This window comes from Athene noctua, chromosome 2, assembly GCF_965140245.1.
Source record: "Athene noctua chromosome 2, bAthNoc1.hap1.1, whole genome shotgun sequence".
Lineage (NCBI taxonomy): Eukaryota > Metazoa > Chordata > Aves > Strigiformes > Strigidae > Athene > Athene noctua.
Window position 1 is genome coordinate 103,391,321 of NC_134038.1, and position 26,581 is coordinate 103,417,901.

At 35.7% G+C, this 26,581-nt stretch overlaps 1 protein-coding gene across 1 annotated transcript in view; it reads left to right on the forward strand.

Moving 5' to 3' along the window:
* Positions 1–26,581, forward strand: part of ATP9B (ATPase phospholipid transporting 9B (putative)) — a 168,070-nt gene that overhangs the window by 74,445 nt on the left and 67,044 nt on the right. Inside the window, exons 9-11 of the mRNA XM_074899760.1 lie at positions 2,804–2,884; positions 10,809–10,884; positions 17,928–18,004. Of these exons, the coding sequence (XP_074755861.1) occupies positions 2,804–2,884; positions 10,809–10,884; positions 17,928–18,004 (234 nt within the window). The remainder of the gene's footprint in view (positions 1–2,803; positions 2,885–10,808; positions 10,885–17,927; positions 18,005–26,581) is intronic.

Below are 26,581 nucleotides of genomic sequence, written 5' to 3' on the forward strand. Positions count from 1 at the left end.
GTCAACCTTAATTTGGGGCTTGGGGTTGAAACCCCAGCATTTCAGTACATAATCTGTTTTATATAACTGTATCATTATTTAGATTTTCTTTTCTTTCCCTTGATTTATAAAGCTTCAACTACTGTATTTTATTGGCCTGAGAATGTTGTCCTTTTGGAGTACAGAGCATTGGGCTACTGAAAAAGGTCATCCCTTTTCTTTACCCTAAGAATTAAAAAGTATTTCAGAAAGCCACTGAGAATGTGTAATAATGCTTGAATGTCTTTTCTTTCTGCTACTCAAGAATAAAAAGCCAATGAACTACCATCCCAGATTTCTCTTGGAGTGTAGGTTTTTCTCGATTTTTTAGTTTTAGGAAAAACACATGCACTTTTTGAATACTCTGCTGGTTCTAGTTTGTGGCATTCCACAGTAATGCCCTAAGTGTGTAGGGAACGTGCAAATCTCTGTTTTTTAGAAAGATAAGTGAGTTCATTTCAGAGTTGAAATTCAAAAAAGAAAAAAAGGAAAACATGAAAGTTTAGGTGTCAAATCAGAAATACAAAAGGAGAGCTAAACATAAAAAGACACCAAAAGAATGTAGTAGAAATGTTTACATTTACAGTGTAACAAAGGAGAACATCACAGTGGAAGAAAATAGGTTAGAAACTAGGAAAATACACTACTATACAAATGCCAGTATACTTAAAGTGGATATTTCTGCTTCCTTTTATTCTAATGCTGCTTCCCACTAAGGCATTCTTTGAAAAGAGAGAAGTTCCTAGTTGACGCATTTCACTAGCAGTTCTTATTGTGTATATGAATATGTGTGTGGTATTAGTTTTCTACTGTGCTATCCACTACTGAGAGAGTCTTTATTTTTCTTTGCATAATAAAGCACATAATAGCCTGGATTAGCTAAATTGTAGGTGATAACAGATTGGAAAGAAGTGAATGATGAAGATATAGGACACCACATGTGTATTAGTTTCATATGAATTATTTCTTGTGAACCTGATGAAAGTAGGTTGGAAGAACAAGGATGCAATGAATGAACTTCGTGTGAAAGATTACAATAAATGGCTAACGGTTTAAGATAAAGATAATTTATGGGAGTTAATGTTCGGATTTGATTCATGTTTTCAAAAGCATATGAAATACAAAGTCTGTGTTTTTGAAAAGTATGAAGTAAAAGATTTCTTGTCTGCAGAATATAAATAGAAATATTAATTATTTATAGAGCTACACATTTTTAAACTCAAGTCAAATGTGTGATAAATGTACAATAGATTTAAAAAAATTCATTTTGATCTGGAAACATGAAAAAATAATGATACTTTAAAAATCTGTAGCCGTTTTATCAGAGAAACAAAAGGATACAAATGCGTCATTTTAAGGTGTTAACAGGGGTGGACAGTTGCGCCTTTAATTTTTGTAATTTTCAAATTATGTGATATTCAAATATAATTATTTTTGTTATATTCAAAATTGTGAACAAAAAATAAGGGCATTTGTGCCAAGGTGTGGTTATATGTCCATGAAAGGCTGTAAAATTAATTCTGCTTTTGAAGATAGCACATTCTAGCTAGGATGAACAAGGTATTGTAGCCATGTAACCTGTTCCCCAGAGGTAGTGCTGATTAGCCTTTTGTAAGTGTCATCCAGTAATAAAGGATGGAGATAACCCAAATAGTTAGGTGCTACGTCCAGTGAGAAGGTAGACACTGTTGCACTTCATCAGAGGTTATGGTTCTTAGATCGGCTGAGTATCAAGCACCTCCTCCTCTCCAGAGTAGAAATTGGATTATGTATCCATGCATGAGTGGTCTACTCGTGTTGAAATCTCTTAGCTGCTGTTGGTCCTGACAGCTTTTTAAAGCTCAAAAAGGTTTGCTTTTATGGTGAGAAGTCAGTCCTTTTTATTGGCTTTTTAACAATTAGTCTGTGGTATTTTTCCTGTGGGAGGTAGATGTTTCAGAACAATTACGTGATGAAATAATTGTTTCAGAATTTGAAGGTGATCCTCCCTGGGTCCCTAGGGACAGCTCTTTAAGATCTAACAATAATCAACTTTTTTTTTTTTCTTGCCCTGTTTATACCATACCATCATCTATTTATAGAGCCTGCTACTGTAGTATTTAAGAATCTCTTACTATTCTTAGTTTTAGGATAGTAATGTTCATGGTTTGTTTTAGGATAGGAATATTCATGGATAGTTTGCTGTCATGGGTAGTATGGTACCATGTATATTAGGCCCTATTTTTTCAGTGTATCCCTCACTTTAGGCACTTGAATAATCCTGTTGATGTATCCAGGCTTCCCTGAAGCTGATGGGGTTTTCTTATGGGTTGACTGCAGATATGCTTGAGCATTTAAGAGAATTTGAATGAATTCCATTTTTATCTCTTGTGTTCAGTTGGATTTGTCCTTGTTGGAAAAATACTTTGTTTCCAGTTTTGTTCAAAACAACAAAACCCCCACTTTATTTTTAGAAGAACAAATATATGGAAGATATTTTAAGATTATACTATTATAAATTAAAATGGAGCTGTTAAGAGAAAAGAAATTAGATAAAATTTCTAACTTGTAAAACAGTTTAGTGTTTGAACTGTCAACATATTCAGAATATCATCTTGGATCCGGTTCCTTTATAGCAAGATGTACTGAAAAACAGCGTGTTTCTTGCGTAAAAATTTCATTAACTTAACTTGGGGGGGTAGAGTGGTCATAAACTGGAATGTTTACCACTAAAAGGTTCCTCAATACAAAATATGTGATTAAATTTAAGTTTAAATAATAGCAAGTACATTAATCTGTTTTACAGGATCTCTTTTCAATCAATGCTTATGTTTATGCTCAGAAGCCACAGCTGGATATTCACAGTTTCGAGGGTACCTTCACGCGGGTAAGTAGTGTATGTAAATAAAGTTCTACTTCTTTCTTCTATTTCTCAGTGTAAGTGAAACAATTTAGTGTTGAAGTTGTATCAGATCTTTCCTTAGTGTACTGCAGTATTTTTTTTTCCATGTTCCTGCCATGGCAGTACTTCACACAAAAGTTATCCAAAAAATATGTATCGTAGAAAGCTAACACAAAAAGAATATCTGAAAAAAGCAAAATCCGAGAATTGGGTGTTTGTCGATAGACATCACTATAATCTTCTTGTATGAAACCAGTTGTATAGTAGTAGATATTGTTTGTCTGCAGGCATCTAATGTATTGTTCATATATGACAAAAAAGTGGTGAGTTGAATACATTCAGTAGCCTGAGACAATGCAACTGCTAGTTTATGTGCAATAAAAATGTGTTTTAACGGCATTTGTCTTCAAGGGAAAGCTACTATTGCCAAAGTTATCTCAAAAAGTAAAATAAAACTAAAAGCTACTTATGGGGGCTTTATTAAATCTTTTTACCAGATACAATTATATTCAAAACTGTATGTGATAGTAGCGATGCAATAATTTCTGTGACTTTTTTTTGTTATTTTCAAAGGGTGGTCTGCTGAACTTAACCCTTTAAAGCAGGCTGTCCTAATAAGTGGTATTTTTTAATTCGCTTTACAGATTTGTGGCATTATATTAGCAGATACAGTGATTGTTTTGTTTATTTTAGTCAAACTTAGTAGACTCAGTCCTCTTGATAGTTTGTTTCTAAAATAATTCAATGAATTAACTACCGTGGAGGTAGAGAAGGGTTTTTTACCCAAGTGACTCAAATTGGTAATAGATTTTGTTCAGTAATTGGAATTCCAGTTCACAATTCTAAGTACACTGATGAATGAGATATTGCAGCTGTTGGCTCTCAAAGACCCATTTATACCAGTTATGTAGTTCATGCTGCCTACAAAGTAAATGTCATTTGCCCACACCTTCTAAAGCTGTAAGCAACAATGTTTACTTAAACCTCGTATTGACCAATTTTCCAAATGAAACTTCTATTAACAGCTGTAAAATTCCTGTTGCTCCTGTCCCAGTGGCTAAGTGTATACTTTTCTAAATATTAATTGAACTCCTCAGAGCTTTTTTAACAACTCTGGTACATGTAATTGAGACATTGAGAAATAATCACTAAATATTTGCCCCCTGTTGTGGGTTCTGCTTGTACATGTATAAGAGCTGTATGATTCAAGCATCCCTGATATGTGTAAATAACCCTGATGCATCTTGTGCTTTTAGGTTTACATAGGTATTGTTTTGACTGCTTCAGCAGGAAGGGCAGTTGAAACTGAACTTGTATGTGCATGCGTCGGAGGGCAATGCCCTCAGATTTGGTTCACAGTGCATCACTTTATAGATATTTTCAGGAGCGTTTTTTTTTTAGTGTACCTTCTGCATAGTGAAACATTTTAGGACACTTGTTTACTGATTTATCTTTCTACTTCTGCTGTGAGTCCTTTCTTCTTACACTAAATCAGTTTTTTGCATCTAATTTCTATTTTATGGTAAAGTAAAAAAAATTACTGTGCTTAATGATGCTAATGCATACATTTTTCCCACTTAAGCACTGATGTTCAAAGAATTCTTGCAAGGGTAGGTTGACAGGGTAATAGCACATTGATTTTTCTTTTCTTTTTTTTCCCCCATTATGAAGACAGAGTACTAACAATGTAGAAGACAAACTTAGATAATTTCAAAAAGTACATGACCATAAAACAAAACAGAAACTTAGGTGTATAGCTCTGGAGTTTTTATGAGGGAACAACTTCTCTTAAGTACTTCTGGGAGAGAAATATATCTACAGCAAACCTGATAGCTGACAGAAGATACCTTTTGCAGTATACCTGCATAACCATGTCAGGAGGAGCTAAAGCTCTGCTGTACTCCATTGATGTCTGCCAGCTTCACATGAAGTCATTTTCCATTGTCCTCCATGGATTTGGGTGTGTTATATGCAGTCAATGCATGAAAGTGATAGTGTGTCCTTGCATGGGCATGCGGGAAGGATCATGTCTGGCCCTTAAATAATGGCATAAATTAATTCCTCTCCTCCTCTCCCTTCTTCTGGACATTTTACCAAGAAATAATAGATGAGCTACATTAGTGTTCTGTGAAAATCTGTGTTTTATGTGTTTGCAGGGCATCATCCATGTCTTGGCTGAGCTTATTTTGAAATAGCGATGCACAGAATAGAGATGTAACTACCATTTCTCTTCTGTCTGATGCTCCTGTGTGGTCTTGATAAATTAGGAATCTATTTCATCAATTCTGAAGAAACATGAGGAAAAACACGTATCTGTAGAAAAAGAATAAAAGGTAGCCATACTACTTAGCCCAAGTTTCACTAATTGAAGCCCAAAGAGTACTCTAGAGTATTACATTGGTGTGTACTGGCATGACCAGTATTATTTATGTTTTGCTTACAGCTTCTGTGCAGAATCATTGAAATTATCTCTTCAGCTTTTGACCTTGCTGTTTTTTTGTTTAAATTTGGGCCCTCCTTATTCCACCATTCTTAAGAATATTTTCCTTTAATTTCTCCTATATTGCAGCTCTGTGCTGTCACCTCAGTCTCTTCCTTTGCGAATATATCTAAATTTTATTGGTTTACGTCCACTAGAAATCTCAGAGAACTGATTCCTTTGTGTTTAGTTTATTTGCTGTAATAAACCTTTTTTTTCTATGGTACAGAACTATTTGGTATAATTTTCTCCAATATAGGATCTTGTCAGATGTTAAAAAAAAAAACCCTTGATGCAATACCTGTTGCATGTAGCTGTTGATACACTGGAAAAATACATATCAAGATATGAGCACTGAAAAACAGGTATTTGGTTATGAATAGAATCTTTGGCCTGGGGCTAATTCTACAGATGTTTTCTTGGACAAGTCTTGTATTTTAGTAGAGAGAGTGTTGAATCATTCTTTTTTACTTCATATTTACTGTTAGAAATTTACCTGTTTTGAAGCAGTGATTGTGTTCACTTCAATCTGGCTTAATTTTGTGTTGCCACTGAAGGGAATGGTATTCTGTTTTGCAACTCGTTTTAGCTCACCTTCCTTGTGGCACTAACAGCTATACAGACAGCCAAACTGCAGAACCCAACCCGACCCTGTCCAAAATATATAGGCCAGTAAAAGGAACATAGCAAGAATAATTAACTGTGGGATTGGGGTGGGGAAGGAATCTCTTCCAGTGATGCAACTAAACTGATGCATATTCTTCCACTTTCCTACAAAAGTTGGTGGGGGTGGTTGTGCTGCATCCTGACAGGTAGGAGTAGTGCTAGAAAAGGTCAAATGGAAGTGGTACACCGGTTCATTCAAGAATTAAGTATTTAGTCTCAAAGGCCTCTGTTTTTATTTAAAAAAATTCTAATAAATTGTCGCTTTGAAACCTTTTAAATGGCTACTTGAAATTTGTCATGATCCTTGATCAGCTGTATTATGAATGTAGGACTGAGAGGATATATTAAATTCTTATTTCAGTACTCATTTGTTCCTTTTTCTCTGCACATGCAAGAGCTACAGATTCATTTCCTAGAATGGGAACTGTGGACAGTTTAAACTTCTATGATCAATACTGCACATGACTTCAAAAACCCAGCCTGAATCTTGAATTGCAATACTGAACTTTACTATTCTGGTAATTAATTTAATTCAGAATTTAAAGACCAATAAACATACAGCTGCCAAACGAAATTCAACCCAGCAGACCTGAAGTGGAAGCTTCATCAGCTGGACAAAGAAGCTCTTGTATGTCAAATTTCTGCTACTAGAGTGAGTGATGGATTTCATTTACCCCAAAACATATATTGTTCTGTTAGTTGTGGCAGCCTCAGAAGATTTGCAGAACCATTTCTACTTAGCACACTCCCAGTCTTGTTAGGAATTGGAGTCCTTGTCCTTTCCCTGCTTCATCTATGCCTACCATCTATCCAAAAGTAGGAAAAAAATAAAAAGTGAAACAGCTAAACTCGTAACCTGTAAATTACTTATTTTTCATTTGAATAATTTATGACACATGAAAACTAAGGTTAAGCCATCATCTCTTTGTGTATGGAAGTGGTATTTGGTAAACTGAATAAACTGTAGAAAGGTGGGAATGTTAGATGAGGACGTAAGGACGTGAAAGGATCATAATGAAATAAGCAGAGCTAACTCATCGGCCAAACCATTCTGCTGATGAGCATGGCGTGAGTGGAAAGACATACAGCTCATTGGATGTTTTCCTATTTTGAATGACCTAAAAGGAGGCATTTCCCTAAGTCTTGTTTATAGGAGCTAGACACTGGAGAAGTGACTTTCCTGGCTGTGTTGTCAGCTCCCCATAATCACTACAGGGCTTTTGATTCTTCTTGTAGCATGGAAGAGTTTAATAATTCACTGTCTTAAAATCTGCTAACTAAAGAATAAACTAAGGCAGAAAAAAATACTTTCCTAGCTTAGTATCATATTCCTGACAATAGCCAGAAGCAGACTGCTGGGAAAGAGAGTAAGGCTAGAGTAAGGAGATGGTAATGCCTACTCAGAAGATTCTTCTGTCTCTTAACAACATGTTATGTGGGAACTTCCTGAGTCAGAGCTGGTTTCTGTAAATAACCTGCAGTGAATTTTCCTTCCTTAAACTTACCCAGTCCCCTATTGGACTTATGTAACCTTTTAGGATGCAGATAGGAAGAAGTTGACAGGTTAATTACATATTTTTATGAAAAGCAATTGCCTGTTGTTTTAATTTTTCTGGCTTTATGACTTCTTTCTTCTTTGGTAAGGGAGCAGCATTCATCCTCCTTTTCTAGGTGCCCATTTCATAGATGTCTGTCATATTCCTGATTAGAGTTCAGGTTTATTTAGTCATATCTAGTATGGAAGCTATGCGGAAGCTACATTGACCACCCTTGTTGCCCTTTTTGAACATTTTCCAGTTCTTTTTATTTCCTGTTTGGAATAAGGGGAGAGGAGGGATTTAGAACTACATGCCTAAGACTTGCGCAAACCATGAATTTCTTCGTAGTAGCATGATCTGTTGCTCTGTTTTTCTCTCCTACTAATTCTAAGCATTCAGCTTGTTTTTTACTATTAAGTTAGTGTTTTGGTAGATTTGTAATAATGCCAGCATTTGTTTTCTGAGTAGTCATGACGATTTCTGAGTAGCTCTGAGCATCTCAGAGCTCACTGGTTTGAATTTAGGGTGTTTTCTTCCTTTGTGTTACTGCTTTACATTTCACTGTATGGAATTTTATCTGTCCACTTTTTCATAGGATATATCAACCTCCAGTACTACCCCACTATTAAATCATAGGCCCTTTTTGTATAGCTATTTTGTTCTAAAGTCTTACTTTAGTCTTACCTAAAGGTAAGGTATGCAAAGATTTAGTACTGAACATTTCTTTAATCCTACAGTTTTTTTGTATCTCTGATTCTGTACATTAATTCTGTGCTAATAGCCAGTTCAAACATAATGCACATGTCAAAATTCAAATTCTTTCTTCATGATGGAATTCAACATAATGCAAAATTGACGACTTCAGTATGATTGCAGTTTTAGTAAGTGGTAGATGGGAGATGATCTCTTTCAGTGTTTGGGAGGAGCTGTTTGGAGTCCCACTGTGGACAAACAGGTATTCCGTATGGAATTTCTGAGGGCAAAATACAAAAACTTTTTCATTTATTGAGATTAAATTCATCACAAGTATGGTATTCACATCTGTGTCGTGTCACTATATTTTGATGATTATAAAAGACAGACCCATTCATTTCCATGAAATTGCATTGTTTGACTGAAATATGGGATCTTTACAGTCAGATCTCTGTTAGTATGCATCATCCTATTATATGGCTGCTGGGGACTCCTCTGACGAACCCCAGCATGATTTGCTCTAGTAGTGAGTTCTTATAAAAGCATTTTCCTTTGCACCTATACACTGTTTTCAGTTGACTTAGTGATGCAGTGAGAAACTACACAAATTTCTTGTTCAGAATACTTGAGCAGAATTTCCTTTTTTTTTTTTTATTTGCAATGTATAATGGTAGATAGAATTGTAAAAATCAAGCAAGTTGAAACAGTTTGAACTATGCAGAATAGTTTGTGGATGACAAAACAAAAAGTAATAAATGTTAGCATGTGTGTTGCCATGACACACAGGTTGTCCTCAGTCAGCAAGTTGTGTGAAATTAAGATTCCTGTTTGGTGCCCATTAGGGTTGAAAGTGGCAATCTTCTATTCTTGTCACAAATGGCTAATCAGCTGTATGAAAGAATTTCAAGAGATTTTCCCTGTTAGATTCAACAATTCTTGAAAAGCCCATGATAGAAATGAAAAATTCAGTATCAGTTTTCAGCTCACTTATGGCCAGTTTGTGTACTACCTGTGAAACAGATTCTGAAGCCTCTGTATAGTTCCATATGGAAACTTACCACTGGACGTGGTCATGTTTCAACATTACAGGTGTAGATGGCAGTCTCTCCACCCACTGCCATGCACCAACAGCTGCTGTTAGTATTTTGACTATATTACTAGCACCTTCCTCTGGAAAAACTAGTATTCTTGGATAATTTCTACTTAGACTTATACATCCATACACTGCTTAATTAGGCTTTCAGGAGGCTGAAATAATCACACAATCCAAGTAACTCAGAAACAATTGTAAACTGAATCAAGTAGCTAAGCATTATGAAGTTAAGGGAAAATTACCCAAACCCTATCAAAAGCAGTCATCTCAGAACTAAGCTACTGAGTGTTACAGAGATGATTGATAATTGCCACAAATTACACTTTCTTGAGCTAGATCAGAAAACTCTTCTTGCATTTAATGTTTCACTGATCAAGACTTCATGTGTTGCTAATACTACCAATAATTTTAAATATTGCTATAGCTGCTGATCCTGTTTTACCTTCAGAGATATATTTTCAGTTCTCTACACCTGAGCATTCCTTGGCCTATCAATATTAAGTACTTCTCTTATGTAGCAATGTTTTGGAATTCACTACTTCTGTTCTTTGTACTCCCCAGTTACTGAAAATTCCTACATGTTGTAATGGACATAGGTTTTGATTACTGACATTATGTAGAATTTATTGTGTACTTTGGTGTATCAGTGGTCCCCCTTTTCATGAAAAATGTTTGGCACAATCTGTAATTAGATCAAATACACTTTATTATCCTACCTCCTAAAGTTTCCTTTAGTTGTAAACAGCACATTTCACAGCTGCTAATGAGTAACAAATCTGTACATGCTCCAAATTGATTATGAGATATTAAATCCGTTTACAATCTGTGGACCATTATTGCTTGGGAGGAGAGAGGGGAGGAAAAAAAGGAAAGTTTAAAATAATCACGGAAGCAATTTCCTATTGAAAGTATTTTCCCATTGGATATGTATTTTGTAAGTATGTGGTAAGACAGCACAAGTATGCATTTCATTTTAAAAGTATAAATATTCTTTTCTGAAGTTGATACGATATTGCTTGAGTTGCAAAATGATAATGACCTTAATTTACTGTATGAATGATAGATGATTTAAGTTGTCATAGAGAACAGGGTATTAATTTTTGGTGGTTAGTGTTCATAACTCACTTTAACTGCTTGGTAAACTGAAGTTTGATACATCTGGGGAAAAGAATATGTTCTTTTAAAAACACTATTGAATTTAGCTCTTTGAATATAATTGGGCTTAAGTAATATGAACCTCAATCAGTATATCCCTTTTTGTGAAGTTTTGTGTGTGTGTGTGTGTACAGAAATTAAAGTATGTGCAATGAATACACTATTATACAGTGGTTGATACAAGGGTGCAGACATTCTGTGCAAGTTATTCACATGGTTTAGCATTGTTCTTAACTGAGTATTTGTAATGCTGATTTACTTATTAGCTGTTCATATTTTTAACAGGAAGACAGCGATCCAACAGTTCATGAAAGCCTAAGCATAGAAAATACATTATGGGCAAGCACTGTTGTTGCTTCAGGTAAGTGTTGCAATAGCAAAACTGATGATGTATCTGAAAACTTATGTGGAAGCCTATCTTTGTTTTTACAATGTCAAATATTAATGGCTTTTGAAAACCTTCTTGTATTCTAGGCTATTCATCTCTTGTTTCTCTGTCTGCCTTCCCGTTGGTTTCATCATGCTACTCACAGTATTTTCATACCTTTTTAATCCTCTTTAATATTTTTTACTTAAATTTTGCTTTTTCAGTAGTGCTGTCCCTTGTAGCCCATTAAGGTCACTGAGCTTTTTCTTTTAATTAAAACTTCAGGTTGTGAAGCGCTCTATTCAGCTCACTGTGGATCGGGTTCTGCTGAAAATCAAGGGGGGTTTTGCATTTCATTAGGAGATTTATGTATACTCTGTGCTGTGGGTAAAGTTTGCAAAATCTTAATCAGAAAGTATAGATCAGTTATACAGTTCTGTAATTTTGAAATAATGGGTTCTAAATATAATGTTTCACATGTCTCAGGTATTATAAGGAGTTCGTATTATCTAGATGCTGTATTCAAGCTTTAAGCCTTGTAACTTTTTTAAGACCAAAAAATTATTTTCTTCCATCTTTTCTCTATGTAAGAAAAGTCAAAAGGACTGTAGAGAAAAAGGGCTGTTTCTTCAGCACAAAAAGGCAGAATAAGGAAAGCATGATTTCTGAAAAGGAGCTAGGATTTAAGACAGGGAATTGGAGCGACTGGAAACATGAGCCAAGAGGAGGAGGGGTATGGAGGGATGGGAAGAAAGTAAAAAAGGGTCTCCACCTCACTTGTACAGTTAGTCTCTACTAGAAAGGTCTCCTACATCAGTGTGGAGCCTCCTGGAGGGTTTTGGAGAAGAGATCAAGTTTGAGGAGGTGGCAGAGGAGTCTGTGTCTGAGCACTCCTTTCCAGGGTCTGAAAAGATAGTCATGTCCTTTGATGCTCAGCATTGTTTAATTTGATTGCACTGGTAAACTGTTTTGTCAAATGGATGATGCCTAAAATTGTCCTCAGCTAGGTTAACTTAAATAGTCAAGATCTGTAACTTGTGTTTAAAAAGGTGCTGCTTATGAATTTATATACAGGGGAAAACTGCACTCAAAGAGTATACATTTGCAAAGTCAGTAATTCTGAATCAGTAATTTTGAATTTTAATTGAAACCATTCGTGTTTTCATTTCTAAGGTAGATGATTTGCTTTTGTTTAGAAGTGTAGCAAAGGTCTGAGTCCTCTTGATCTGCCATCTAAAATTGGCACCCAAATTAAGGGAAACAGTGCTCCTTAAAATTGATGCCTTAGTACATTTGGGTTTTTTGCTTCTGAGGGGTCTTGTGAAGGTTTTAGTTGTTTATGGAGGACTTAGGTTCATCATTAATGATGGCAGTAGAGGAACATAGGAGAAGATAATTCTCTTGCTGGAGCATAGTTTTGAATAGTGGAATAAGACTCTAAAGGGAAACTCAGGGCACTCACTGAATGATACAAAGTAAAAATATTGAATGATTCTTTATGACTGCAGCCCCTTCTGAAGGGAAAAATATGTGGTCAAGTAATTAAGACTGGTGTCATGATGTGCATACAGAAGTTGGTTGAACTAAGGTAGCAGAGAGAAATCATTTCCTTCAGTAACTGATTCTGTGGCATTATATCTTCTTAATCTAAATTTTGGCATATCATTCATTTCACTTATGTCATTTCATGTATTAACTCAATGTAATACTGTGATAGTGTGCTCTTCTCATGTAAGTACCACAGTTTTCAAGCATGTAAGATTTTTATTTGGAAATTTGCTTGTTCTGTAAGGCATCATAAATCCAGATTTTAAGAATTGCTCAGCACCTCTGTGAAGCTAATGTTAGCATTTGAGAGGATTAAGTCTTTAATGAAGAGTAGGAGATCACTGCCTTTGTTCTGCTCGTTATCTAATAAGGAATTTATGAGATCTTACAGGTGCACTGTGCATATAGTCATGAAGAAGACTCATAGAGGGAAACAATTAGCTGACTGTTAAAATTAAGATGTTCTAGATTTGGTTTATAACTGATGTATCATTCAGTTGTTTTCATCTCACTTCTAATTGAATGTACATAGCTGTTATGGTTTAACCCAAGCCAGCAACTAAGCACCATGGAGCTGCTTGCTCACTCCTCTCTTCCGCCCACCCCATGGTGAGATGGGGAGGAAAATCGAAAACAAGTAAAACTCATGGGTTGAGATAAGAACAATTTAATAATTGAAATAAAAAGAAAATATAGTCATAATAATTGTAACTAAAAGGAAGATAACAAAAAGAGAGTGAATAAAACCCAAGACAGACAAGTGATGCACAGTGCAATTGCTCACCACCCCACTGACTGATGTTCAGCCAGTTCCCAAGCAGTGATCTGCCCTTCCTGGCCAGCCCTCCTCCCAGTTTATGTACTGGGTATGATGTCATATGGTATGGAATATCCCTTTGGCCAGTTTGGGTCAGCTCTCCTAGCTGTATCCTCTCCCAGCTTCTTGTGCCCTTCCAGCCTTCTCACTGGCAGGACATGAGAAGCTGAAAAATCCTTGACTTAGTAAAAAAACTGCTTAGCAACAACTAAACACATCTGTGTGTTATCAACATTATCCTCATACTAACTGCAAAACACAACACTAAACTAGCTACTAGGTAGAAAATATCTCAGGCAAACCAGGACAATAGCTGAGTTAGGATACTTGATGCTCCTCTGATTAAATTCAAATTTTTACAGTTTTTTTGAAAAACATTGGACTTCATAACTGAATTTCCAAGATTTGTGGCAACAGAAAATCTTTTTAATGAAAACACTTGTGACCGTCTGACTGAATTATAAACACATCTAAATTGCCTTGCTTAAAACCTGCCATGGCAGGATGTCAGTGGTGGAGTCTACATACACAAGTTGCAGGCACCTCTGCATCCCCTCCCCTGCCATGGCCTGTCTTGATTATATCTAAAACATTTAGTGGAAGATTATGCTTGCTCACAGCCTCTGCAGACAAGTGCCACTCAGATTCCATGAAAACAGAATAAACAGCCTGTAGCTTGTGAAAGTCTGTACTAGTTTTTCTACTCTGTAGATAGCTACCTCACCTCAGCCACACTTGTATCTTATTTCAGTCTCCTTACTGTCCAGGCTCACGATTCTGTTACATGCAGGTATTTTTCACCCCAAAGTATATGATGTCTATGTGCAATCCTAATCTTGTATTACCTTGCCTCCTTTAAGAAAGTGGGTTTGTAGTCTGTACCCAGATGGTAGGGGGTAGAGTTCTGCCCTGCAACATTGTCTGTGCGTCTCATAATTCACCTTAAGACTCTTCAGTATGGCAGCCTTTAAGGCATCCTATCTTGGAAAGCTGCTTCCTTCAGAGCTTCTTAAGCAGCCTGGACATCATCTGTTACTAAGCCAAACAAATATGTGACCCGTTGCTCTTGGGACTATGTTATGCCCTTGCCAAATCCTTGGAAATTGTTACAAAGCATTCTAGGTCAACCTGCACTATTATCTTGACCTATTACTAACCGATGCTGTCATTCTCAGGGGTGGAAACAGGGAGCTACGTCACTGACATCCAGGAAGGAAATATGTATTTGAGTTGCAGATACAAAGCCTTACTTGAATTTAAAAAGTTTTTTCATAGGGTATACAGGAGAATTGTTAGGCAAGGGTGTTCTCCTTCTCATGTTCCTCCTTCCAGTGATTAAATGTGGTGAGTTTTCTGATATTCCCTTTGACATATTATGTAAAACACATTGCATCAGCTAGGAGAGCCCACTGTCTCCAAGACACATGCCGTTGCTATTTGTCAAGGTCAGGCTAGGAAAAGTGTTTCTGGAATTATGTGGGGAACACCTCAGAAAACTTGAGCTCTGGTTGCTGGTATTCTGACAGTTCTAGAGGAGAGAGACCACAAATCAATCATCTTGCAGATCAGTAACAGTAAATGTAAGTGTCTAAAGATATCAAAGAGTTTTATCAACTACATGTTGAATGCAGATTAGTAAGAACATGAAAATATCGGGATACTACAATAATGGATTCTACAAGGAAAAAAAAGCCTATTTCTAGAGCAGTACAAGTGACAAGAAAAGTATTGAAAAACTATTTTTATTTTCTTTTTGAATTTGGGGAACCAAAAAATTGTTTCAACAAAATCATGTACCGTCAAGCAACTCAAGAATAAAGTATTCCACAGCCTCTTTAAATCAGCAAGTAAAGTTCAGGAGACAAATTCTTCAAATGTGTACATTTGGAAGGTGTTTACTTTCCTTGGTTTCAGTATGTCTCCTTACCCCTTAGAATAACAGTAGGTTAAGTGGAAAAAAAAAAAATTACCATTTTGTCACACCTAATATATACTCAGAATTGGTACTTTAGATAGCTAAATGGAGATTCCCACTGCTACCAAATCTGAAGTGCTTTCTACCCCTTTCTGTAAAGCCCTGACAGAGATCTGGTGACTGTTTGTATGATTAGGTTAGGTTTATCCTAACCACAAAACATACAGACTAATCTGTGAGGATCACAGTGGCAGGGGTGGAAGTCAAAAGACCCTCCCTGGAGTCCTAAGCATGCAGCCATCCTTTTGTTATTCTTTAATAAGTGAGATAGGAAAAAATATTCTGACTTTTTCCACTTACAGGCAACATGCCAGTGAGTTTTAAAAAGGAAACAGTAAGATACAGATTCTATGTGCCATTATTAATATCTATATTATTGCTGTGGAACTAATAACAGTGCCCGAAGGAAAGGAAATTTTGGTTAGTGAAAACTTGAAAAACTGCTATCACTGAAGAAACAACTTTAAATATGACCGAATAATTTGAACCACTGAGTATTTTGAAAACCATTTAGGTTATCTTTAATTAAATCACTTATCTTTCAGATCATTTGTATTCGTGACATCATTGACTGTGGTATTTTTATTGAAAGCTTTGGTAGTTTTCCTTTTGGAAAGGGAGAGAGGAAAGTCAGCAGTTAAATTTTAGAAAGCCTCAAAATGTCCACTACAGTACGGACCAACTTTTTCCTGACTTTTTCATTTTTTCCTTTCCATTTACTGTAATGATCAGTGTGGCTCAAAGCCTAAACAAGATAATGCAGTTTTCTGAGAGACCTGCTGAGATATCTATTAAGAGGAGATTGTATTAATGGAATTTTGTGATCATTTTGGCAGGTGTCAGTCTTGCAAAGACACTTTAGATAAAATCAGAACAATTTGTGTAACTGCACAGCTGTAAAAAGCACTGTTTTATGCCAAGTCCTACACATGATTTAAATTAGTTTGAGCACTCTCTTGTTTTCTTACGGTTTACATAATGCTTGGGAGATACTGAAAATTAATATGATCACACACCAGATTCAGAGTACACCTGACTATTTGTGTTAACTCTGCACAAGTCCCTTTTTATCTCTTTTCCAGGCCCCCATGTTCATTCTAGTGGTATCTCCTCTAACTCCTCTCTCCTTCATTAACCACTCTGCCCTTACCAATCAGTGGTTGCCCAGTTTATATGAGAGCCACTTTGCATTGATCACAATTCAGTAGTCAAAATGGATTTTATCTGCCTTTCACCTTCAAAACCAACTTTTCAAGGGGCAAAATACGAATCAAGTAGGACAGCTTGTTTTTCTGAGCTGCAGCAGCCTAGCCAAGTGAAACTTAGTGAAAAGGTGCCAGCAGGAACAGAGAAGTCCTCCCCAACTTTTACTGAACTAAGGAGGTACATTGTTGGGGTGTGCATGAGGAGATTCCCTACGGAATATTGTCCAGTGTGTTTTGACCATTGAACAGAGGTCAGCTCAGATGATCACTCCAAAATGAAATGCCCCAAAGGGATATGGGCATTGGTTGGAGACCAGTAGAAGAGTTCAGAAATTATGGATCAATAACTACTATTTTACAAAAGTCAGGAGGAATTTTGGAGTGTGTTGGGGGCGTGTTACCTATATACTAGTGTGCAGATTTGCATCTGGAACAGTTAGTAGAGGCAGACTAGCCTCGGGGAAAATGTTTCTTAAGTCTTCCCTTGACATAAAAGCTTTAGTATGAAGAGGAAAATAATAGATAAACTAATTTTTAGTTGTCCAGAAGATGTAATCACTGATGTTTTGTACGTGGATTCGAAGTTTTCACTTCCATTATCCTTTAGGAGTTGCCTTTCTTTAATTCCAACATCTTTAATTGTTATCTTTTTTCTTTGTGTGTTCCTTCAATTTTTTATGACTTGTTATGCTGCAAGAGTGGTGATGGCAGATCTTGCATGTGGTCCTAATTGTCAAAAACAAGTTACTCTGACGTCAGACAAATGTGTCATATTACAGCTTTTAAAGTTTTCTGAACATGGTGGTTCTGATAATTTATGTTAATTATTTCTTTATAACATAAAGATAACAAAATATATCACATTATTGGTTGTGCTGCTAGAAAGCCCTTTCAGGTCACTTGAAAATGTAATAGAAATAATGGGTTTGTGATAAAAAGTAAGATAGTGGCATATTAATAAAAAATGCTGAAGCCAAATTTTCCTATACCATCCAGTAAAAATTGACTAAAAGATAATTGGAACAGGGGAATAATTTTTTTAAGTTAATGAACAGGAGAATATTTTTGTATGGGATTTGATCAAAGTAATTCGGTGAAATAGATTTTACATCATTATAGATGACAGCTAGCAGACATTGTACTCATTTTTGTATTCCTTCTGAAGGGCAGTTATTTATGCTGTGTGTTAACTTCTGAAAACAGTTGGAGAAAATTTTAAGGTCAAATTCAGGTTTTTAACCAGTTATATTGAAAGTATTGTTTCCATTAAAAATAAGGAAAACGTCATTTTTATGGATGCTAATTAAAGAAGTTATGATCCTTCATAGTCAATTCTGAAAAACAACATTCACAGTAATATGTACATTGCGTAAATGTTTGGGCTTTTTTTATACAATTGATTTGCTTGAGGAACTGTAAATTACAGGAAGTTTTTAATTCAGACAGATTTTGTCTTAACTACTTGACACCCCTGTTTTTGTTTGTTTTTCAGGAACTGTAATTGGTGTTGTCATTTACACAGGCAAGGAAACTCGAAGTGTAATGAACACATCCAATCCAAAAAACAAGGTAAGTTAGCCTTGCTGTGTGATTTCCTACTTATGTTTTCATAAAACTTAAAAATAGATGTACCTAAATCCAAGAATCTACAAGCTTTTACTCCAGTGTTTTTTGTGTGTGCTGGACTGACTTGAACTTTAGTATGAGAAGTGAATTCTGCCTCAGTCTCCTTTTGGAATTAAAATTATTCTTCTGTTAGCTAAGAGTGCTACAGATACTAATAGAAACATTTGTCTTAGGCAAAAGATGTGCACTTATACCTTTTACACTTTTATCTCACAGCCAAATATTAATTCCCACTTCTCTCAGATTATTTTACTATAAATTATTTGTCCAAAGCTACACATAAACAAGGAATGTTTATAACAGATTACTCAAATTTATTTGGTCTCACAGAGGAAGTAGAGCAAAATAACTGAGGTTACAGTCAGTACCCAGAATGCTCTTCCAGGGATTTTTTTTATAAGCAATAAAAACATTGTCAAGAGATTTGTCTGTTGAAAAGATACCAGAATTTTGAGTGCTTCCCTCTGTACAAGGTTCTTTCAGTTCAAAACAAAGCAAATAGCTCTTCATTTCATCAGTAATGTTTCTAACGTGAGTTGAGGAGGCCCCTCAGTTATAAAGAAATGAAACTTCAGTTGTAAGCTGTGTTACAACCTAGACCTGTGTTTAGTAAGAAGATACTTAATTATATTAAGAAAGGAAAAAATTCTTGCAAGAGGTTTAGAAAAAAATCAATTGTGACAGGTTGCCATTTTCACGCCATTCATAATAAGTTGCTCTGAGTAGGAACATCAAGAATGAAATGATAATACAAATTGCTTGAAACAGTTATTGCAGTCCCCTGAGTGTATTGATTTGTGTTTCTAATAGAGATGCTTTTAAATGTCTCATTGACAGAGACAGGTGATATGTACCATTACGTGGATTAAGATGGCCTTTTATTATTTTAATCTTTGTAACATACATTTTAAAATAATAGAGTAAAATGGAATCAGAATGTTTATGGTGCATAATTATTTTCTATTCCATCTGATACAAAGACGAGCCTTTTAGTAACAGAATCTTTCTCTAAGAATTCTGAACAACTTCTGACTAATAAATAATTCTCATAGGTGTTTAAAATGAAATTATTTAATATAGTAAATCAATAGGCAAGTATGCATAAATGTAACACTCTTTACCCAAATTCAACAGATTCTGCAGGTGTATGTATTTGATTTTTAGTAAATGCTTGTTAAAAATTTTTGCATTAATATTCACATGGAAAACTATTGATAGTAAAAGGATTTGTGTTTAAAATTTCCCTGATATTAATATTAAAATAGTTACTCCAAACTTGCATTAGCAAAAGGATAAGTAGCAGGTAAACATACAAAAAAAGAGATCAGCAGCATGTTGACAAGCTGCAGCATGGGGTTTTTTTACTATTATGACAATACATGTACAACTTTTGCTTGCATAGAACTTTAATGTTACAGCTGCTAATAATTAAATGTGTTCATTCTTCTACAGTGGGAACCTAAGTAAACTTATTTTCATGAAGCACTAAAAAGCAAAATACTATGTGTACACATGCACATAAACTAACAGAGCCAAATCCTAATAATATTATCTGGCATATATTGCACTATCGGTATATGAACACTAATATAATTAGTTTAGGAACCATTCAGGGGAGATTTAGACTGGACAATAGGAAACATTTGTTTACCAGCAGGTGCTCAAACCCTGGAACAGGCTTCCTAAAGAGGTGGTTGATGCCCCATGTCTGTTAGTGTTAGAGGTATTTGGTCAACACCCTTAATAACATGCTTTAACATTTGGTCAGCCCTGAAGTGGTCAGGCAGTTGGACTACATGATTGTTGTCGGACCCTTCCAACTGAAACAGCCTATTCTAATAAGAAATCATGCTTTTAAGTAGTATTGTATGTGCCACTGCTAAAACATGTGATGTTTGTATAACTAGACTGTAGTCGTTAGTGGTCCAAAGGCCTTTCAAGGAGTCACTGATGTATTAAGATGTTCATTATTCTAAATCTGTATATTCATTTGTTCCTTGAAGATGCTTAGTTCTTTGTACCATGGTTAGCTGATAGTAATACACTAAATTTGAAGAATGAGGCTTAGTATAGTATATGTAAAATTACCTGCTTTAAATATCTCTGCCTTGGTAGTTGCTCTATAGACTATTTCAAAAATTTAAAAATTAATCTCATACTGAGAAGGTGAAGACTTTCTGTAAAACCTGTTTCCTACATCAGCTGCATCAACTCTGCATCAGCTGTCTTTCAGATTATTCTGTAGATGGGTAAATGAGTCTGGTGTGTACCAATTGCTCAACAATAATATTGGTGTGGTGTTTTCTCTGTATGGACCGAACATCCTTGTTTAATGCAGTAGCCAACAAGTAACATGACCAGTAAGGATGAATTTGGAAAGTGAAAACAGAAAAACACTTAAGGCTATGACAGATGAGTAAGTGATAAAATGTAGTACTTCAGTGTAAAAAGTAGTTCTCAATATTTTTTAATATGTAGCTTTAACTCTACTTTTCTGCGGAGTTAGCGTCTTACTGTCTCCATGTCTTCTACCATGGGGTGAGATTGGTTTGCATACTTCTGTAAGACAGGCACTTACTGCCTGTAGAGGATATTCTATGTTAGTTACCCTTGCAGCATGTGGACAAGCAGTAGTAGGTTCATTCGTCCTCTGTGTATTTGGGAGGGGGAATCTTCGCATGTTTTCTCAAGCATGACAATAATGATTACATGTTGGATAGGGTATGTAGCACTAGGAGCCAAAAGGAGGGTGAAAGGAACCTAAAATAGTCTTTGAGATTAGAAGATATATGACAGTTCAGAGAATACAGATTCTAACATTTTAAAAAAAAAATTGCACCAAACTGTTGCTGGAACTAAACTGAGATTAGATTGATCAGTTGTGACATTGCTGCAAACTCAAGAGGAAATGAGTGTCCCCTCTTCTGTTTTGAAGAATTGTTACAAATACTATTTATAACTGGTTTTTAATGGCAGACTGTCTTTCTCTGCTGCTTTTTGAAAACAAATAATATTCTAGAGGTTTTTCTGTAGCATGTGTTGATATGCTCATGTTGGGAGTATAGTTCAGTGATGCTTGTGTTTTCTGGCTTTAGGAGAAAGTAAACACTGAGATCTATGATTCTAAATTTGTACCACCAAACTGAAGCTTCTGTGTCTAGAAATAGACAAGTATTTGGGCTTGACTCTGTTACTGTTCCTCTCTTTGAAATACAGGTAGATGCTTCAGTTGTATATCTTACTGGAGTATAACATTACTGCTGTACTTTGTACTATAAACTGTGTCTTTCTAATGGCACATTTTTAGGTTTCCTGCTTAAGGGTAGATGCTTTTTGACTAGGCCTATATTAAAATCTAGACATGCAGACCTGCTCTATAAACACTGAGCAGAAGACTAAAACTGAAATAAGTTTAAACAAAATTACATTATGAAAAATTGTGAAATGCATATACCTGTTCAAGCATGTGGTTTATCTGTATGTTAAACTTAGAAGGATTTATTGTGTTTGCTGAAGTATTTAGTCATTCAAGCAACAATTTCCTTAACTTAAAGTCAACACTTTGTTGTTTTATTACAATTATAAAAATTGTTTCATTGCCTAAGGATGCAGACACGGTCTGAAAAACACAAAGATAGAGAGAAGAGAATTTTCTTAATGATCAGTTCAATATGTTTTTAATTCCAAACAATATAAAGAAAAATTATTTCTGACAAGGTTTAATTTCAGTCTAAAATGATATATGTTCTGTGCTTTAGATAAATGTACAAATGGTAGCATCAACATTATTATAGTGTAATGACTCTCTGCATTTTACCTCATTGGCAGTCACATCAGCTTACTCAGGAATGCAGTTCCAGCCTTTTAAAAAAAAAAAAAAAAATCAGATTGAATTGTGCTCCTCACAATGCTGTAATCAGTAATCAATCCTATTTGGATAGATATTCTTAAACCTTGGCTTTCTGGATGAAGTTGGATTTGTCAATGCTAAAGGTCATTTATAGGTGTTAATTAACCAAGAGGGAAATTAACAAATGAAGATTATTTATTTATTTTGTCTGGCATTTTGTAGTGTTCTCATTCTTACTTATTTCAAGTCCAGAATAGTTTTTTGTTATCTAAGTTTAGAATTGCTTTAGCAGATTTGGTCTTCATAGAAAGCAACATTGTTAGCACAGTCCTTCTGCAAATGTGACCTGTGTCCATCAGTGGCAACAGATTTTGGGAGTAAAGTTTAAATAAACACAATATACCTGGAGGGAGATGGAAATAAATTTGAGGGAATGTATTTTGTATACTAAGACTGAAACAGTAAAATTACTTGGACTGTGCAATATATATATATATACACTCAGAATGTACACACTAATGAATCAAACTGAGTAGAAATTATCTTAAATAGAACTCCTGAGAAATCAGTAGCCTCTGTGAAGGAGCTACAGCATGTAATCTGCCTAGTGTTCTTCAGATTAGTATAAAAATAGTTTTTATATGGCTAATCCTTACAAGCAGCATTCAAAACACTTTTTTTTTTTTCCTTATATTATGGAATTCTACATCTGCTGTTATGTTTTAACATCAGAAGTAAAACTTCATAGTAACCATTCAGTGTTCATCAAAATGGTAATATTGTTTTTTCCCCTAATTCTTAACTAGCCTGAAAGCTAAATACTATGTCTTGTGGTTGGTGCTATGCTGTTTTTGTAAAATGTTGTTTGTTTGGGTTTTTTTAAAGAAATGAAAATCTAATAACTGCTGTTGTTTCTTTTGTTGTGTGTTTATTGCCCTTGGTTATTTGAAAATGGCCTTACTAATGAACCTTGAAGTAAGAAAAAAATATTTCAAGTCTGGTAAACTGAGGCAAAATCACTTCAGCCCTCCCACAAAATTTCTTTTCCTAGCGTTTTGTGATCAGATTTACTTCACTACATTTAAAAGGCTTTTCTATGCTTGCCCTCTCTCCCCCATTTTATGAGCATAAATTTTGAAAAATATTTCCTAAATAAAGAACTGGGTGGAGAATGTCCTTTTTTGGAGTGAAATAGAGTGGCTGGAGCAGATTCATGTGTTCACAGAAGTTGATACCACTTCACCAATTTACCCATTTGGCACAGCATTTTCAATACTCTTGCCTTGACAGACTTTTTTGAACATCCCTAAATTTGGTTTTCCAACATCTCGTAGTCATGTTAGCCGTTCTTACACGTTCCACCTCAAAGGCTGACATTTGTGAGTCCGACTTGCGTTTCTGTTCATGAGTACCTATGTTAACATTAACAGCTCCTCTGTACTATGCCACCAGTCTTCTCCATAACAGAAGCAGAATCACATCATGAATCTTGTGTGTCAGTAGACCAAGGGAAGAAAATGCCCATGAAATCCCATCAGATAACAAGAATTTGGTATTACCTAAAGAGCTTCAGAAGGGCCTTAGAAATGCATTGTCTTTATCATGCTGCTGTGCTGTTATGCAGGGGCTCAGTAACTTCACCTGCATATTTTTCTTACTGTACTGATAATTTGATGTTCATAGTCTATTTGAGAACAGCTTTCTATGACTGTATGCCTGTAGGGCCTAGGATAAAAGCAGGACCTTGAAAATTTCAAGGATTTATAAAAACAGGGTTTATTTAGCACTTCTTATTGGAGTATGGTCTGCTGTGCTTAATCCTCCTAAAAACTCCCCTTTATGAGATAAAATTGAGAAAGCTGTCACCTACAGGTGTTAAGTAGTCCCCAAACTTAGTTTGTCCCCTGTACCCAGAGCTTCTGTCCAAGAAAAGGGTTGACAACCAGCTTCCCTTGAAGTATGAGAATCCCTCTCTTGGTGTACGGGAGAACTGTTGGGATCGGGCCATGAGGAAATACATGTAATGTTGTACTGGCACTTTTCTCTCCATGTGCTCGCATCTCTGAGCAAAGGAAGGAAAGTAACAAAAGACAGAAAGTAGAGTAGCCCCTTCCAAAGCCTAGAGTGTCTCAGTGAGACAGATGAAACAGTGTTAGATAAGGAAGAGGACAAAAGACATCTTTCCTGAAAAGTTTGGCAAGAAAGGGCTGAATGGCAGAGGAGCCACCCTTGTTTTTCCCAAACTGGTATTAGAACGTAGGAACATCGATGCTTTAAAATGGTCAGCAGTGTTTTGGCAAACGAAAGGCAAAATTTCTGCATCATTCACTCTGAGACAGAAGGAATATCTCCCTAGTATCATTACCAGTAACCCCATTAACTCAAATAATAAAAGTGTGGAATTGAGGATTTTAATCCTCAGATGACTAGTATGGAAAAGGATACTTCCACATAAAGGAACTGAGGTTTTCAGTTTTCTTCTATATATGGAAAACTGGAAGAATACTATGTTTATACCACTATATTAAAACAATAAGACTGAAAGTCTTGATTGACTTTGAATTCATATGTGGACAGAATTCACTTAATGCAGAGTAGTATGTTGTACCAGGTTTTTTGTACACTCCTATATTTTATGTACAGCACACTCTACTACTTTTGCAATTGCTTCTTTTCAGAGACTTGGTGGGGGCATTCTTACTCATGTTATGAGTGCTTCTCAAATAACACTGGGTTGTTTTTTTAATATTCTTCTTTACATTCTTCTCTCTAAAAGTAATACAATGGTAATACTACAAATGGGAAACTGGAGCACAAGAGATCAAAGCAGGGAGTGGGCGGGAAACCCACAAATAAAAAAACAGTGACTGAGAGTGGTTAGTTTAAGGTATTGGACTTCATTTCTCATACAACTTAGTGTTTCATAGTACTGTTTTATCTTGAATACTGCTACTGTTGGGTTTGCATGCACATGATGTCTGTAGCCTTAGAGCAAATTTGATCCTACTGTATTTGACATCTGGAAAATAATACTAGATCGGTACTTGCTTATCTACTTTGCTGTTATATGCCTAGGATAGAGAACAAGTTGCTCCATGATGTGGCCTGTCATCAATTCACAAGTTAAGTCCCAGAATAACCTGTGCCCTGACTTCTAATTTGTTCTGAAAGCAACAATTAAACATATTATGCAATTGGTATAGCAAGTCACATTCTAGGTCTTTTCTGGCTTCATGTAATTTAGCATGGTGTGCCTCATTGCTACAATGACATCTGAGTCACCCAGCTGAATTGCTGCTTAAGTACTGATCTGAAGAGATTGTAGTATGTTATGCTACTGTGCTACTTGGGACATGGATGTTGAATCAACATATCTACTTCACCTGGTACCACTTTCTATTTAAATCCTACTGCAAGGCAAAATATGTGTAACAATATATGATTTAGTTCTAAACAACTGTTATATAATGATACACAAATGGAAGAAAATGGCTCTTTGGTAGTGAGAAAGAATTCTTACTGTACTCTAGGTAAATTTCTGGGTTTACTGAATATTTTAGAGTTAGTGGCAAACTCTTCCACTGATTTTGCTAAGCCCAAGAATGTATTCATAGCTGTTAAATTCCTACAATTTCAAATTCATTCTCTATTATAAAAATAAAGGAGGATAAAAATCGGTATGTTCCAGAATGTGAACAACTAGCCATCAGCCATGTTTAACTTAGTCCTAAATTTTTGTGGTTTTCACCAAGAATTTTACTTGATGATGTGGTGAGATACATCACTTCCGTTTTCAAGACCCTCATTAAATGTTGCTTGGATTTTGTTCTTTTTTAGTATGTTCTAAACATGAATATGTTAGAATTTGGCAAAGCAGCTCAATGTCATTTCACACCAGCGTTTGAGGAAGGATCAGTGGTGGAGTACACCATTTCTGCAGTAGTCCCTAAAATAATCTCACAAAATGGTCTGAGCAACTCTTAAAATAGGTCAGGTTATGGAGTAGCAATAACTTCTGGCTGATTCACCAGAAATACAGTGTATTTTACCTGTAGCAAATTGGGCTAAAATGAATTATTTTTGGTAAAGTGTAGAAATGGTTTGAAATTTTATCATTCTACGGAAGACAATGCAAAAGGGAAATGCTTTGGTATAGTTGGCTTGTGTTGAGTATTTCAGTAAGCTGTTAAAAGAGGCAGTCCCTGATGGCTATTTCCTCTCAGCTGCTGCCTCCGTTGCTGCTAATCAGTTGCAGGAGTTTGCTTTTTCACTTGCACTGCTCCTTACAGCTTTGTTCCCATTTAGAGTTAATCATGCCATTGGCAAAATGCAGCTGCTGGGAGGTGGAGAGGGTAGGGGCAAAGGGCACTGCTTCTCAGATGATGCTTATAACCTCATCTGATTGCTTAGAACTGCATCACCTTCATAGCACTCTGCCTGCGAGGCTGTGCTGGCAGCGTGCATGCCAAAGCGGTGGCAACCACAACACTGACGTTATGGAAATGGACTGTTACGTGTTTTCCTACCTTAGGGTTATGTTCTGTGTATTGGGTGTTTAAGAGCAATGTACCACAGTTCACACTGATTTTTATGTGTATTTCTTACTGCATGTATTTTATTAGAAATCTGAAACCCTTAACTGAATTGTGGAATTGTTCTATATGCTTTTC